This window comes from Gobio gobio (genome assembly GCF_949357685.1).
Source record: "Gobio gobio genome assembly, chromosome: 9".
NCBI classification, from domain to species: Eukaryota; Metazoa; Chordata; class Actinopteri; order Cypriniformes; family Gobionidae; genus Gobio; species Gobio gobio.
The window spans coordinates 14054124-14069637 of record NC_137115.1 but is presented as its reverse complement, the minus strand read 5'-3'; the positions used below and the strand labels follow the sequence as shown (position 1 = coordinate 14069637).

The 15514-nt window shown below is 38.9% G+C and overlaps 1 protein-coding gene across 1 annotated transcript; it reads right to left on the bottom strand.

Annotated features, from left to right (window-relative positions):
* Nucleotides 1-8626: 8626 nt before the first annotated feature.
* LOC307131484 (arylamine N-acetyltransferase, pineal gland isozyme NAT-3) lies at nt 8627-9499 on the bottom strand (the record flags this gene model as incomplete). Its single annotated transcript, XM_079825155.1, has 1 exon — nt 8627-9499. One exon carries the CDS (start codon nt 9497-9499, stop codon nt 8627-8629), a length of 873 nt encoding a protein of 290 aa, XP_079681281.1.
* Nucleotides 9500-15514: the final 6015 nt, after the last annotated feature.

The following is a 15514-nucleotide window of genomic DNA, read 5'->3' as shown; positions in this document are numbered from 1 at the left end:
ACTCTGCGCCATCTTTTAGTGGCGTACACATCTTGTTTTACAAACTTTCCAGGAGGTGGAAGAGCAACATCAGACTTCATCATTATCAGATGGTTTGGGGTCAGTGGTTCGAGTGAATTTGGATCATTAATCCCATCTACCGTTAGAGGGCGGCTGTTCACAATGGCCATTGCTTCATAGAACAGCGTTCTAAGTGATGCATCATCAAGCCTGCCTGGGCATAAAACAAGTGTGGCATTGAGTACGTTTCGCACAGTTCGTATCTGGCGCTCCCAGACGCCTCCAGCGTGGCTTGCAGAAGGAGCATTAAAGACGAACTCGCATTGTCTCTCTGCAAGAAAGATCTCCAAGGCATTGGTGTCAATCTCTTTCAGTGATTTTGCGAATTCATTTTTAGCTCCCACAAAGTTAGTGCCGTGGTCACACCGAAGTTTGCGAACTGCTCCTCTGAGGCTAATAAAGCACCTTAGGGCATTGATAAAGGAGTCTGTAGATAGGTCCTCAATCATCTCAATATGGACTGCACGTGATGATAGACAAGTGAATAATAGGCCATATCTCTTAAACTCCTTACGAGCTCTCTTCACAATAAATGGCCCGAAGCAGTCCATACCACAGTACGCAAACGGAGCAGAAACCTCAACACGTTCTTTGGGAAGTTCCGCCATACGCTGTTCTTCCGCTGGTCGTCTGAGTTTCCGACATTGCACACACTTGTGTATGAACTTGGCGACTGACTTACTGCCTCCAATGATCCAGAATCCATTCCTTCTCAGCTCCATTTGAGTTTGACTTCGTCCCTGATGACAAACTTTGGTGTGGTAATGTGACAGAATGAGTCTAGTGATGTGGTTACCTTTTGGAAGTATTACCGGATGTTTTAGATCTTGACTAAGAGATGAGTGTTTTAGTCTCCCACCAACCCGAAAGATGCCATTGTCCAAAATAGGATCCAGATGGTACAGTGCACTTGAATTTTGGAGAGCTTCTCCTCTTTCAATTTTTTGCATTTCCTTGGAGAATGCTTCCTGCTGTACAAGCTTGATGACCACCTTAACAGCTCTCTCACGTTCTTCAACTGTCACATGATCACTGTTGCACATCTGTTTGTAGCCCAATCTGTTTATTCTTGCAACCACCCTTAGAAGCATAGACCAAGAAGAGAATCGACTTAAGCGACTGAGGATGTCTGCGCGGTCTCTGACTGTGGTCACAAAGGTTTGGACTGATTTAACTTCAGGATCACCGACAAGCAGGTTAACAGGCGCGTATGGTGTTACATTTACTTCCTGTTCCCACAGGAATTTTGGTCCTGATAACCACATTGACGTAGAGATGGCAGAAGCATTAAGCCCTCTAGATGCATAATCAGCAGGGTTATCTGTTGTATTTACATAACACCACTGACTAGGATCCGTGATATCTCGTATCAGCTGCACTCGATTTGCGACGAAAACGTGAAACCTACGGGCTTCGTTGTTAATGTATGCTAAAACAACCTGCGAGTCTGTCCAGAAGAACTCTTGGTCAATCTTCATTTCCAGCTGATTTTTCAGCATGACACTCATTCTGGCAGATATGACGGCGGCTGAGAGTTCTAACCTGGGAATGCTTATGACCTTTGTGGGTGCGACCCTGGCTTTAGCCATCACCAGACTGCAGTGGACTTCACTCTTGCCATTTTTGAAGCGGAGGTAGGAACAAGCACCATATCCTACATTACTCGCATCAGAGAAGTGGTGTAACTCTATTCTGACTATGTCACTGAAGGTATGTGGGTGATAACATCTTGGTATTAATACTTCCTTGAGTTTCAGAAGACCGTTTTTCCAATCTACCCATTGAGGTCGCAAGTCATCAGGAAGTTTGTTGTCCCACTCAGTACCTCTACGACACAGTTCTTGTAGGATACACTTTCCCTGTAGAATGAATGGGGCAACAAACCCAAGTGGGTCGTATAGAGAGGCTATGACAGACAGAATACCACGGCGAGTCAATGGCTGATCCTTCCGGTCGATGCTGAAACTGAATGTGTCATCCTTTGTTGACCACTGAATGCCGAGTAGACGTCCAGCAGGTGTTGCTTCAAAATTGAAGTCAAGAGGCTTTGATGTCGTTTCCCTTTCTGATGGGTTTAAACAATTCAAAACATCTTCCTTATTTGAGTTAAATTTGTGAAGCCGTAAACCTCCATGCTTACACAGCCTTTGGGCTTGAATTAACAGTTCTTTGGCTTCATTGATTGAGGGAACACTGGTTAACCCATCATCTACATAAAAGTTCTTCTCAATGAATGCTGAGGCTGACGGATGGTTAACCTTGTGCTGCTGTGCCAGGTACTTCAGGCCGAAATTAGCACACCCAGGTGACGAAGTGGCACCGAAGAGGTGGACTGCCATGCGATATTCTTGAGGCTCTTTCTCCAAGTCTCCACCCTCCCACCATAAGAATCTCAGGTAATTGCGTTCATCAGGTGGGACGAGAAACTGGTGAAACATCTTCTCTATGTCGCAGGTGACTGCAACAGGCTCCTTTCTGAAACGGCACAGCACTCCCACCAAAGAATTGGTTAGATCAGGCCCAGTCAGAAGAGTGTCATTTAGAGATATACCACGAAACTTTGCTGAACAATCGAATACCACCCTTAGCTTGTTTGGTTTCTGAGGGTGGTACACCCCATGATGTGGGATGTACCACACCGTCTCTCCATTTGGTATATCTGGAGCTTGTTCTGCATCACCCTTTATGATCATCTCATCCATGAAGGCCTTGTAGTGATCATAGTACTGTTTATTGGACTTGAGCCGTTTTTTTAGGTGTTGTAGTCGAGCAGTTGCCAGCCCTTTGTTGTTTGGTAGTGCTGGTCGGCTGCCGCACTTAAAGGGGAGAGGAAGTTCGTAATGTCCATTATCCTTCTGATGAATATTGGCACTGAGGTGCTGTATGAAGCGAACATCCTCTTGTGACACACATTTATCCTCATAAGCTTTGTCATTGAAATCTGACTCAAGAATTTTCAGGATATCGTTGGGTGATGGGAAAGGTATTTCCTTTACTGCAACACGGTGGACAAAGCTCTGATTTCCTTGTCGGTCGAGGTGTGGATTAGACAGGCCTATAATACTCCATCCAAGCACAGTTTTTTGCGCGAATGGTTCGTTTTCACCACCTATAATGGCTTCCAAGGGAGCTAGAGCAGATGGGCAGTCAAATCCAATTAAAAGTCCGACTTCACAGTTCAAAGGTGGTGACAGCTGACTTGCCAAGTGTCTGAGGTGACTCCACTGAAGCGCTGTGTTTTTGGTGGGGATATATGACTTGTCCACCGGAATGAAGTCTCTTGTGTATGCTTGCTGTAGTGGTATAGAACTTGCAGATTGAAATCCTCTAACTTTAAGCCCACAGACTCTCTTACTGGCAGTGATTGTGTCAGCAGCTGTCATGGTGCTTAGTCTAAGTTGCACAGGTTGTGAGACAACATTCAAACTTTCGAGAAGATCTTCCAAGATGAAACTTGAGTCGCTCTGGGTGTCCAGTAAAGCATATGTTAATACTTCTCTTTGGGGTTCGTCCGTTGTAGAGACGAAAACTGGCACAATGCTGGAAGTAGCAGGAGAACATTGAGTGAGTGCGTGAGTCATGACTTTATGAACTTCCTCACTTGCTTGAACATCCGAAGAGGACTCTTTGGGGTCCTTTGAACGAGCTTTATCCCTTTCTTCATGTAAGCAGGTAGGATGACTTCGACCACATGTACCACATGTATGTCTTCTTCTGCAGTCTTTACTCATGTGTCCCTTTCTGAGACATCCGAAACAAAGGTGGGTTTCATGAATGAAGGCTTTCTTTTCTTCAATAGTCTTTCCAGCGAATGTAGGGCATTGAGCAATGTGGTGTTTTTCATCTTTGCAGAAAAGGCACAATGTCTTTGGCTTAGAGCTGTATGTTTCTGGCCTTTTTGAGCTTAAGTCCTTCACCTGCACCTTCGTACTGAGAGCCTTAGCACGCTTGGGGAACCTTTCGTCCGCGTTCTTCTGATTCACAAATAGCATAGAGGTTATAGGGTTACAAACTATTTTTGCTTCCTTTTGCAGAAATTCTGTGAAGCCCTTGAAACTTGGATAGTCACCTGATGTGTCTAGCTCTTCCACCACAATTCGGTTCCACTTTCTCACAATCCATTCTGGGAGTTTCTTTAACAGCTTGTGGTTTTCTTCAGAATCGTTTAGAATGGCTAATCCTTTGACATGGGGAATTGCCTCGACACAACCTTGTAGGAAATCTGTGAAGTCTCGTAATGCCAGTGGGTCATTTGATCCAATTCTGGGCCATCTCATCAGCTTATCTCGAAAGGCTCTTTGGATGACGAACGAGTTCCCATACCTTTCCTGTAACACCTTCCAGGCACCTTGATACGCATCCTCAGAGTTTCTGTAGAAATATCCCTCCACCGCTTTGCGAGCTTCACCAGCAAGGTAGTTCTTCAGATAGAACATTTTTTCACCGGCAGGGAGAGGTTTTCGATCAATGAGGGCCATGAATGACATCTTCCAATCTATGAATTTTAAAGGATCACCAACAAAGACAGTGGGTTCTGGAACTGGCAGTCGATGTGTACTTAGTGAGTTTGCTATTGCCTGAGCTAGATTGGCAGTTTCCTGAGGTGATGTGAATTCATATCCTTCACATGATGCTTGCTGAGGTAGAAACGACTGTGCTTCCGGGTTCAGCTGAGATGTAAGCTCTGTCCTTTGACAGCCAGTGTGAATGTTAGGGCCTTTGTCGTCTTCACGGTGTTGAAGGTTACCTTCCAAATCGTTATACACTTTGACACGAGCTGCTGCTACTTTTACTTCTTTGTCAACTTGTAGCTGTAGTAGCCGATTCCTTTCCTCAACTAGCCTTAACTGCATTTCAGCCTCCTTCTGCTTTATCTCCGCTAACATTTTCGATTCACAAAGCTTCCAGTCATGTTCCATCCTATCAAGCTTAGCTTGTTGATTGTGAATTTCTTGTAGAGCTTTAGCTTGCTCCAGTTTCGCTGCGAATTCTGCCTCTGCATCAGCACGCTTACTTGAAACTTTAGAAGAAGTCTTTGATTGACTATCGGATCCCTGTGATGACTCCGAAACGACTGTGTTCGTTATTGTACATCCAAAGATGGATCCATATTCATCCTTATTCAGCACCTGCCTTACTCTTTCCTTCACAAGCTCTTCGTTGTAATTTTCACTAATTGTTTCGAGTCGTTTATTGACAAGATCAGTGATCTCTGCCGTTAGTGCAGCGCAGGCATCCATACGTTTAACAATGTCTGGAGTAGTAGTCTGGTTACGCAGAATTGGTTCATATCGCTGATAAACTGAATCATGTCTGCCTTGAATGTCTTGCTGTATTTGATCCAGGTCTTCACGTGTACAGAATGTTTTCAAATTTGATCTAGCCTCCCTTGCAGCCTGCTTCCAAGATTCATATATCTTATTGAAAGCCCTTTCCTGTTTCTTTGCTTCGAGCTCATGCATCTCTCGACCTTTCTCTGTTAAACTTCTATCACGTGAGCTTGCTCTGATCTGTCGCGCTGATGGGTTGCTTATTTCTTCAGCTGGAAGTGGCATCTCATCAACTTGTTCCACTCTTTGTTCAGGTGCGTTTTCCATTGTTTCTTCAATGATGTTAACTTCTTTAAACTGGGCAACTTAAGCTATAGGTGATACCATTTTCATCAGACCTCTAGAATGAAACACTCACAAATATTAGCAATATCTACACAAATGCACAGCAGTGAACACTTTTAACATTCAAATATTTATCTTGTAATAGGTCAGAAATTACAGTGATTACAAACAGTAATAAAATTAACTGTACTTTTTGTGTATGACCTTTTAAATGTCCAAGATAAATCTTCAACAATCAACGTTCAAGTTTAACACACGTTTAAAACAAGTTCCCCATTCATTTTTTTTTTTTTTTTTTTTAAACCATCAAGTAAACTTGAATATTTTCTTGATTTGACTTATTCAATTTAAATGTCCCTTTTAGTTTTATCCTTCAATTTAATATTCCAAAAAATATTCTCCTTTTCATCTGAACATGTCAACTTACAGTTCAATAAATGGATGCAGCTCACGTAAGTATTTAACTCACAGCCTCAGCCTCATCTGTAACATTAACGATGCCTTGATACACCTTGCGCCATCTCTTTAGGCATTTATGATGACGTCACGATCCGCTGTTCGTGCGCATACGTCTGCAGCGCCGTGCAGACCCTCGTGCTGTGTTGTCATGAGCTCTCTCGACCAGGGCAGCGGCAAAGTGACGCGGAATCCAAATAAGCGTCGAGTTTCACTATAGCAGCCCCTCGGCGTCGACAAACGAGACACAGAGAGTTTCGACGGGTGCTTAATCCTCTTTATTTCGCTCGCTTTGAGCGCCATTAATCATGACCTTGAGAACGTTGTGTTGTAGCACCGTGAAACTACATAAAGAAAATATATACTCAGAAATACAAACATATGTACAAATAACACATTATTTAAAAACAAATACGCATTTGCAGATACTCAAAGGGCAAATAAATGATTACATACATGAGAAATTAACCAGAAGAGCTCGACAAATAACATGTGACATACGAAATTATATCACCTTACAAAATACAACATAAAAACACACAATAAAGACACATACCTCGCTCCGCTTGCCAAAGGGTACTAAAGGAACCAAAACATGAAGTGCATCAACTCTTTACAGCGTATATTTCAACTTATAATAAACCCATGTGGGAAACCATGCGATCCTTGTCTGCACCACTCTCCTGCGTTACCGCTTACGTTACCTAGAGAGCGTGCGCGCACACATAACATATTTAAAGTGAAACACACATATTCTTTCGGTCATTTACATAGTATGTTTATAAATCCATTTACATTCACGCGGAATCACACGGCATAGACATACACGTGGAATCACACGGCGTTGACATACACGCGGAATCACACGGCGTAGACATACACGCAGAGATGATGGTTCGTTTCGGCGTACACATACCCGCAGAATCACACGCCGTAGACATACACGCGGGTAGCTCAAAATGCGTACAGATAACACGCCATTTGGCTTTAGAAAGTGCCGTGTATGTTTACGCAAAGTCATGATGTCATGTTGACTATTTAACTGGTCAAAACTCAACTGATTTAAAATCTTAACCTGACCAGTAGTTTAGTAACTAATTTTAATTAACAATGCGGTCTGTGTGCTATTTCAGCTGGGGTCTGGACAATCATTTACAATTACAGCATTACAGTGTCCCTGTTACATATGTTACATGTACTTTCCATAACAGTAATTTATGTATACGTACATGCAACTAACCCTAAACCAAACCCTCATCCTACCCTAATCCTATAGTAAGTACATGTTGTTAATTAATATTACTCTGTACTTAAATGTAATGACACCTTAAAATAAAGTGTAACCAATGATTTGATAAATATCCCATACATTTCAAAATACATTGTTGTCGACACAAACTACGAAGCTGTATATAAGCATTCATGTTTCTGCCAGTCACTGAGACAAACGTGAGTTTATCATTTTTAAAGTTAAGTAGTACATTGATTCCATGACTATGTTAAATAATATTTTCAGAAATCATTATAAACACTGAGACACATAATCAATTCTGCATTCAGCATGCACTAAGAATTCTCAGAAACTGCTCTTATTAGCTAGACCAGTGTGTCCCTTATTAAACAAATCTTTCAAGGAAGATTGAAAGTGATCGAGGTTGTGCTGTTTATCATGCCTCCTAACTATTTGGCACCATTAGTATCTTTCTACATTGTAACAACCCTCTGTGTAACAATTTTTTTTACAGTATTCCAATGTAAAATAGGCATTCAAAATCCAATTTTTTGAAGGTAGATTAGTGCCATCTGGTGGGAGTAAAAAAAGCAAAACTGATGTAATGCCATGTTGTAACCACTAGATTCCTATATAGCTCTTTATAAAGTGGCTTATAAAATCTCTAGTTGATTTACAAATAAATACTGCTTTTTATTAAGTTGTGGATTTATACTTAGAAATTCTCAAAGACTACTTTTTGTCAAGGTTTTTTTAATGTTGATTTGAAGTGTCCGTTTTTGCATTAATTTTACAACATTCAAACCTGAGCAGAGAGGAGAACATTTTGAACATATAAATTAACACAAATTAACAGGTATGCCTATGTTGGTTGTGTCTATTTTGCACTCTTGATATTGAGTATGAGTGTCACCCCTACATTGCTGTGCACTTTTTTCTGCATCATGGCTGATTTGTGGTTTGTATCACCAAAAGATTCCCTGAGTTTTTATATTTTTGCGTATTTCCCATTAATTTCCTATGTTGGTCAATTTTGAACATAACCTAATCATCAAGATTTTTTTGTGTGTTCACATAGCAAATGCGACAAAAGTCACCAAGTGTCATCCCATTCCAATGAAGCAAAAAAAAAAATGGGCATATGGTTTTTTTATTATTTTAATTTTATTCTGAGACATGAAATGGATTTAGATTTTTCCATTGTGACAAGTATTGACCATAGAGATGCATAAGAGTGCTAACAGGTCAGTACTGCTTCTGAGCATTACATGCAATAATTAGCTTTGTTATTTCTAGGTGTGAACTTATTAACTAACACCACATTAAACTTTTCCCTCAACACAGCATCTATTTCACAGTCAGGAATTTCCTTCATGTCCACCGTGTCAGAGTCCTCCTCTGGGTTGTAGGTGATCTCGCTGTAAGTCCAGCCAATCAGAGCTCTGAAGCCTGTGGGCGTCTGAAGGGAGCAAATGGACTTCAGCACAAAACGAGAATCTGGACTGGTCTGCAGGCAATCCAGTGTCTCCACGAAATGCTCTTTATCACGAGGTGTTAATGGGAAGCAATACATTTTTTTCGTCAGGCGATGGTCAACAAGGCTGGAATTAGCATATGCCTTATCTTTGACCACTTGCTTTCTTGATGTCTTCTCCAGAACCCATCTCATCCCATCGGTTAGGAGGCGGAACACACCGGGAGGCTGCGGCTGATCTTTACCCGAGATCATCTCTAAGGGATACCACAGTTGGCATGACACTCCATAGCTCACATCGGTAATGTAAGGCTTCCCATCAATCTCCACCAGATTGATGAGATGAGAATCCACGGGGTGGAAATCATTTTGGAACTTGTTGAACACCTTGGAGCCTAGTGTGGTGTATTTGTAACCCATCTCCTTTAGGACCCATGAGAACAGGAGGTTGTTTTCACAACACCAGCCTCCCCGATTGCTCTTGACTAATTTATCATAGATGATGTGAAGGTCTGTTGTGTTCGTCTCTCCGCAGTGTATGCTGAGGTTCTCAAATGGAATTATCATAACATGCAGCTTGTGGATGGTGCGCAAAGTGTCCAGGTCAGGTTTGTCATATTGGCCAGTAAACCCGATCCTGTTGAAGTACCCTTTCAGATCCATTTGAGTCCTTTAAGAAACAATGCAAACACAGTTTTAAAGCTGAAATGTGTATTTAGTGACAAACCATTTGTTGGTTAATTTTCCTGAAAAGTATAAACACTGTCTCTGTGGGACTATCAAAACATTGCTCTGTTTGTTTGGTCATCCCTAAAAATCCAACACAGCAACCAATGGTGTTTGCCTGGTACGGGACTATTAGATTGTCCAAACAATTGCAGATGGGTGTGTTTGGGTCCTTAGGCTCAATTGAGATGACCAAGTTCTGCACAAAAGACTACATTCAAAATTGCATACTTCCCTACTATAGAATAGGTGAAAAACAGTATGTGAAATAGTATTATGTCCGAATTCACAGTATTTATAAAACATTAGGAAAAATGTACCCAGATGATTTACTGGCCCACCCCTAGTCCCCAGTGGGTCAAAGCAAATCGGGTAAAGCATTTGAAAATCGCCATCATGTCATAAATATGTTCTAGTTGACAGAAGACCCAATTTACCATGGAATCTGAATCACGGAATCTAATCGGTTAAAAATGCCACCAGAGATAGTCCGACGCTATCTCACGACCAATTCGTACGCATTTTGACCTCACGTGTATGAATTTGTACGATTTGTCTAAACCAAAGTGACGGGTAGGTTTAGGGGCAGGGTTAGGGCTAGGTTATTCGTACAAAATCATACGAATTGGGCAACTCGCCTACGATTTAGCACAATTCGTACAAGTGGGGTCGTACAAATTCGTACGAACGGGTTAGACATGCAGTCTAACTTGTGACATTCATGCTGAGCAGTGTGTCTCACAACTGATGATTTGTTCTTATCTACACTTTTTAAAAAAATTGGGGGGAAAATTGTGAAAATTGATAATTACATATTGGCCCAATAAATGACTTCAAAATAATTATCCCCATGCAAAAAGATGCATTGTACTTATCATAGCTTAAGGTCTTCACTCAAAATTAAAATGGTATATTCAACGAACATATTTAATTGTGCTCAATCAATCTATGAAGTCGAAGTGAAAAATCCATGTTGGATGAACAAGTCCTACGTCCGAAAAACTGTATAAGCATGCGGAAAATGCGCCTGAGGAAAACCGTTCGTGTGGAGATTTAAAATGCTGAGCGCGAGCAGACTGCAGAGCCAAACCAGCTGGTGCTGAAGACCGAAACAAACATTCCCAAGAGAATAGAGATATTCATTGTCACAAAACGTTGGTGAGTATTGAGCACTGAAATTATTATCCAGAGTTTTGCTTCATGACCCGGTGTGAAGTTTAAAATACATTTTGTATAATCACGAGTTCATGCATTCATTGGTTTCATGAGTGTTTTCTCCTTTACAAGATAATTATCTAATGGTGGCCAATAGTTTTATTTTCCTCGTGTCTTATTATGTCTAAAATAATAAGTAATAAGTAAATTAAGTCATTTGTGTGATATGCACCATGCGACCGTTGAACAGGGGGCTGTTAGATTGCGTTTGGCGTCAGCCTCTTTCAGGGTTTAACGCTAAGTTATTGCCTTTTAATATCAAACACGTCAAGCTCGTGATTTTCTTATTTATCCATTCATTCGTCTCATCCTTATTATGTAATGAAGTATGCATGAAATATGTGATGCAGGGGGAACTTTATCATTAGGCCTATATTATTATTTTTAGCCTATGCAGTGCTGCGTTTTCTTCACCACATAAGACATCCTGTTATGCAGAAGACTTATTGAATATTCCAACCCGATCTCACGGCAATTCGTACATATTTTACGAGGTGGCTAATTCGTACGAATTTGTACGACCTCACTCGTACGAATGTGTACGATTTTTGCTAATTCGTACGTATTTGACGAGTTGACAAATTCGTATGAATTCTTACAAATTACCTACCTCAAACCCCGCCCCTAAACCTACCCGTCACTGGGGTTTAGACAAAACGTACAAATTTGTACGAGTGAGGTCGTACAAATTCTTACGAATTAGCCACCTCGTAAAATATGTACAAATTGGTCGTGAGATAGCGTTGAATATTCAGAGGTTTTCCTGGAAAAATAATGTATTTACACCAAATATCCTGTGTTGGAATTGACTTGTTAAAGGGATAGTTCACCCAAAAATGAAAATTGTCATCATTTACCCTCAAGTTGTTACAAACCTATATGAGTTTCTTTGTTCTGCTGAACACAAAAGAAGATATTTTGAAGAATGTTTGTAACCAAGCAGATAGAGCAACCATTGACTACCATAGTAGGGGGAAAAAATACTATGGTAGTCAATGGTTGTTGTTACAAACACTATTCCAAATATCTTCTTTTGTGTTCAGCAGAACAAAGAAACTCATACAGGTTTGTAACAACTTGAGGGTGAGTAAATGGTGACAGAATTGTCATTTTTGGGTGAACTATCCCTTTAACAAGTCAATTCCAACACAGGATATTTGGTGAAAATACATTAATTTTCATTTTTGGGTGAACTATCCCTTCACTGTAAAAAAAAAAATCAGGTCTCCAATTGAACATTTTCTAGTAACTGATCACATCAAAATTGTTTAATTGGCCAAATTGAATTTCTTGAATTTTAATTGAATTAAAGTGCATCAATTCTCTTTTCTTTTCTTTTTTACAGTGTTTAATAAAGTAATGTGATAAAATGTCAAACCTGTTGTCTGTGTTAATTTTGCTTAATATATTTATGTTTTTTGTCTTTTGGGACAGTGAGAAATAAACAATTGTTACTACAATTCAAAATATTTAATTGGACCAACCTCGCAGTTTCACTGTAAAACATTTCTCCAATTTATAATTTTCTAGTGACTGGTCACATCTACATTTTTTAGTTGGCCAAATTGAATTTCTGTGAATTAAATTGTATCAATTCACAGACATTCAATTTGGCCAACTGAAAAAATTAGATGTGACCAGTCACTAGAAAATGTTAAATTGGAGAGGCCTGAAATTATTTTTTACAGTGTTGGTAAATTACATATTTTTCCATTGGCTCAACATATTATTTCTAATTGAGCCCATGTTAACAGACTGTTGCCACAATGGATAAAGTAATGTTATTCTGTTAACTATTAACTCTAATACATTTCAAATGCATTCATTTATAACAACAAAAAAATTTAGTGTGATATTTTAATAATAATTAGCTTTTCGCTCACATATAATGCTTGTCCACTAAGAGAAGTGAAAACTCTCAGCTCTTGACAGCTCTTCTTTGGTTCCTTGTCTGGCTCTTCTTCTGTTTACTCTCATTTACATTCAAGGCGAGGTGTTTGTCATCTCAAATGAGCTTATTGTGTTTGCAGATCTGTTTGGTGAAGCTGGTTTCTTTGCTTTAAAAGAATTTGCCCATTCTGCAGTGTTACTTTCAAGAAACTTTCAAGAATTTCAAGGGCTTGAAATGTAATGTTATACGTAACATAGCAGAAAACAATTAGAATTAGAATCTATTTTTCAAGATTTATTATTTCAACAATTTTCTCCCTCAGTAATTTTGTTTTAGGTATGTTTCAATATTTCTACTGGGAAAAAAAAAAAAAAAAGAATATGTTTTTGCGATATAACTGGATAACATTTTTTTTTATATTTTTAATAATAATTTTTTATTACCTAAACAACAGCATTTCCTAAATTCTTTAGTCACTAAAATGTTCCGATATTAATTGAATGTGATATTTCATAAACAGTTACCTAAATACAACATAAATTGCAGCCAAAAATAGAATGGAGTTGTGAAAAACATAGAAAAATTTATGAAGATCTGGGAGTATGGGACCTACAAAAAGATGCAATGAGATAAAACAGTACGGAACTTTTTTTTTTACACTTTTCAATAAGATCTGATTTGAACTAACAGTGAACAATATATTTTTACAACATTTATTAATATTTACTAATGTTAGTTAATAAAAATACAGTTGTTCATGTTAGAACACTAAATAAGTAAAGCAAATAACTGTATAAATTCTTATTCTTTACTAATAGTTATAAAATAAAAAAAACCTCTTACCCTTAGATGAAGCCAATGAGCTTAAATGTCACAACTCTAAGTGAATGTCTGCAGAGTGAGGGCTGGATGTTGGATAACAGAGAGTTAACCCTTGAACCACAGTATAGAGTCACAGGTTTAAATACATGAATTATTAAAGACAGGAGCTGGGCAAACTTTATCTAAATATGTCCATTCAGCATACCATTTTAAACTATACAGTTATGTATTTTCCTAATAAAGAAGAGGTTATGTAATTAATAATTAAGAAGATATGTGATTAAGAAAAAAGTTATGTGATGGTAAGGGAGGACCGGGACTTTTCTTAGTAAGCATTTTTTTTTTGCATATTTATACAGTGTAACCGGTATGTTTTAAGAAGCTTTGTACCATTGGTATACCAGTGGACTATATAACTACTATGTATTATTATGTGTTTTTGTGTTTTTTCTTTAACTGATGTATTTTCTATTGAAGCATGAATTTTGATATACACACACACACACACAGGGGGGTTTGTGTGAAATGTGGGGACATTCCATTGGCATAATGGTTTTTATACCGTACAAACCGTATTTTCTATCCCCCTACATTGCCCCTGCCCCTAAACCTACCCATCACAGGAAATTGCACAGTTTACTTTCTGTGAAAAAAACCTCATTCTGTATGATTTATAAGCATTTTGAAAAGTGAGGACATGGGTAACGTCCTCATATTGCACCCTCTTTTTGTAATACCTATGTCATAACCCATGTCATTATACACATTTGTGTCCTGATATTTCACAAAAACATGGCACAATGACACACACACACACACACACACACACACACACACACACACACACACACACACACACACACACACACACACACACACACACACACACACACACGCATACTTAAAGGGGTGGTTGATTGCCCCTTTTAATAAGATGTAATATAAGTCTCTGATTTCCCCCGAATGTGTATATGAAGTTTTAGGTAAACATTTTCCACAGATTTTTTTTTTATAGCATGTTAAAATTGTCACTTTTTGAGGGTGAGCAAAAACGTAACACCTCTTATAACCTCATGCAGACAGGCAATGAAACTGTTCAGCCTTTTGTGTTCAAACCGGAATCGGACAATGATGGAGAAACTCAAGAAGAAGTGACAACATGTAGACTGCAACAGGACGTTTCTGAATGGTTAGTTGATGAATTTAGCTGATGTGGAGTTAACTATCTTCAAGTCATTGAGTAGCATATTCTGTCATGATAATCTCACCCCCTTTGTTGTGTGTTCCCGGGGGCAGGGTTTTTGTAAATTTCAGGGTTAGTGATGTCAGGAAGCTTGTGTAGTCCCTACCAGCCATTTGTTGTAGTCCTTAGAAAGCAATTTCTTTAAAAGAAAATATCTCCCTTTGCTTTGAACTTTGAGCGTCTTAACTTTACAGATGTTGTTTACGCTCAAACAGCAACATTACACACTAACTAAAGTTTAAAAAGTGAAATCATAATCAACCACCCCTTTAATACTCTTTTTCCAAAAGGTTTGAATACGGAGTTTGATTTGAAACCTTGTTTGTGAAAATGTTGTATATATATATATATATATATATATATATATATATATATATATATATATATATATATATATATATATATGTGTGTTTAATATTGGCGACCATTTTGTTGTTTATTTTTCTGTTTATTGATACTTACTATATATATTTGTGATTCATTTGTTAGTTTGTACAAGACATTTTGGTCGAAACGTTCATTTTAAATCTTTGGGAGCAGCAGTGGCAGTGTGCCGATTTTTGACTACAGTGGTTCAACCTAAATTTTTTGAAACGACGAGAATCAAAAACCCCCCCAAAGTAACAACTTTATTCAACAATTTCATCTCGTCTGTGTCAGTCTTTTAAGCTGTTGGCGTAGTGAATACAGTGCAGCGCTTCTGAGTTATACGGCAGAACGGCGGAAAGTCGCTTCATAAAATTATGGTTAAACCATTTTAGTCACATGGACTATTTTAACG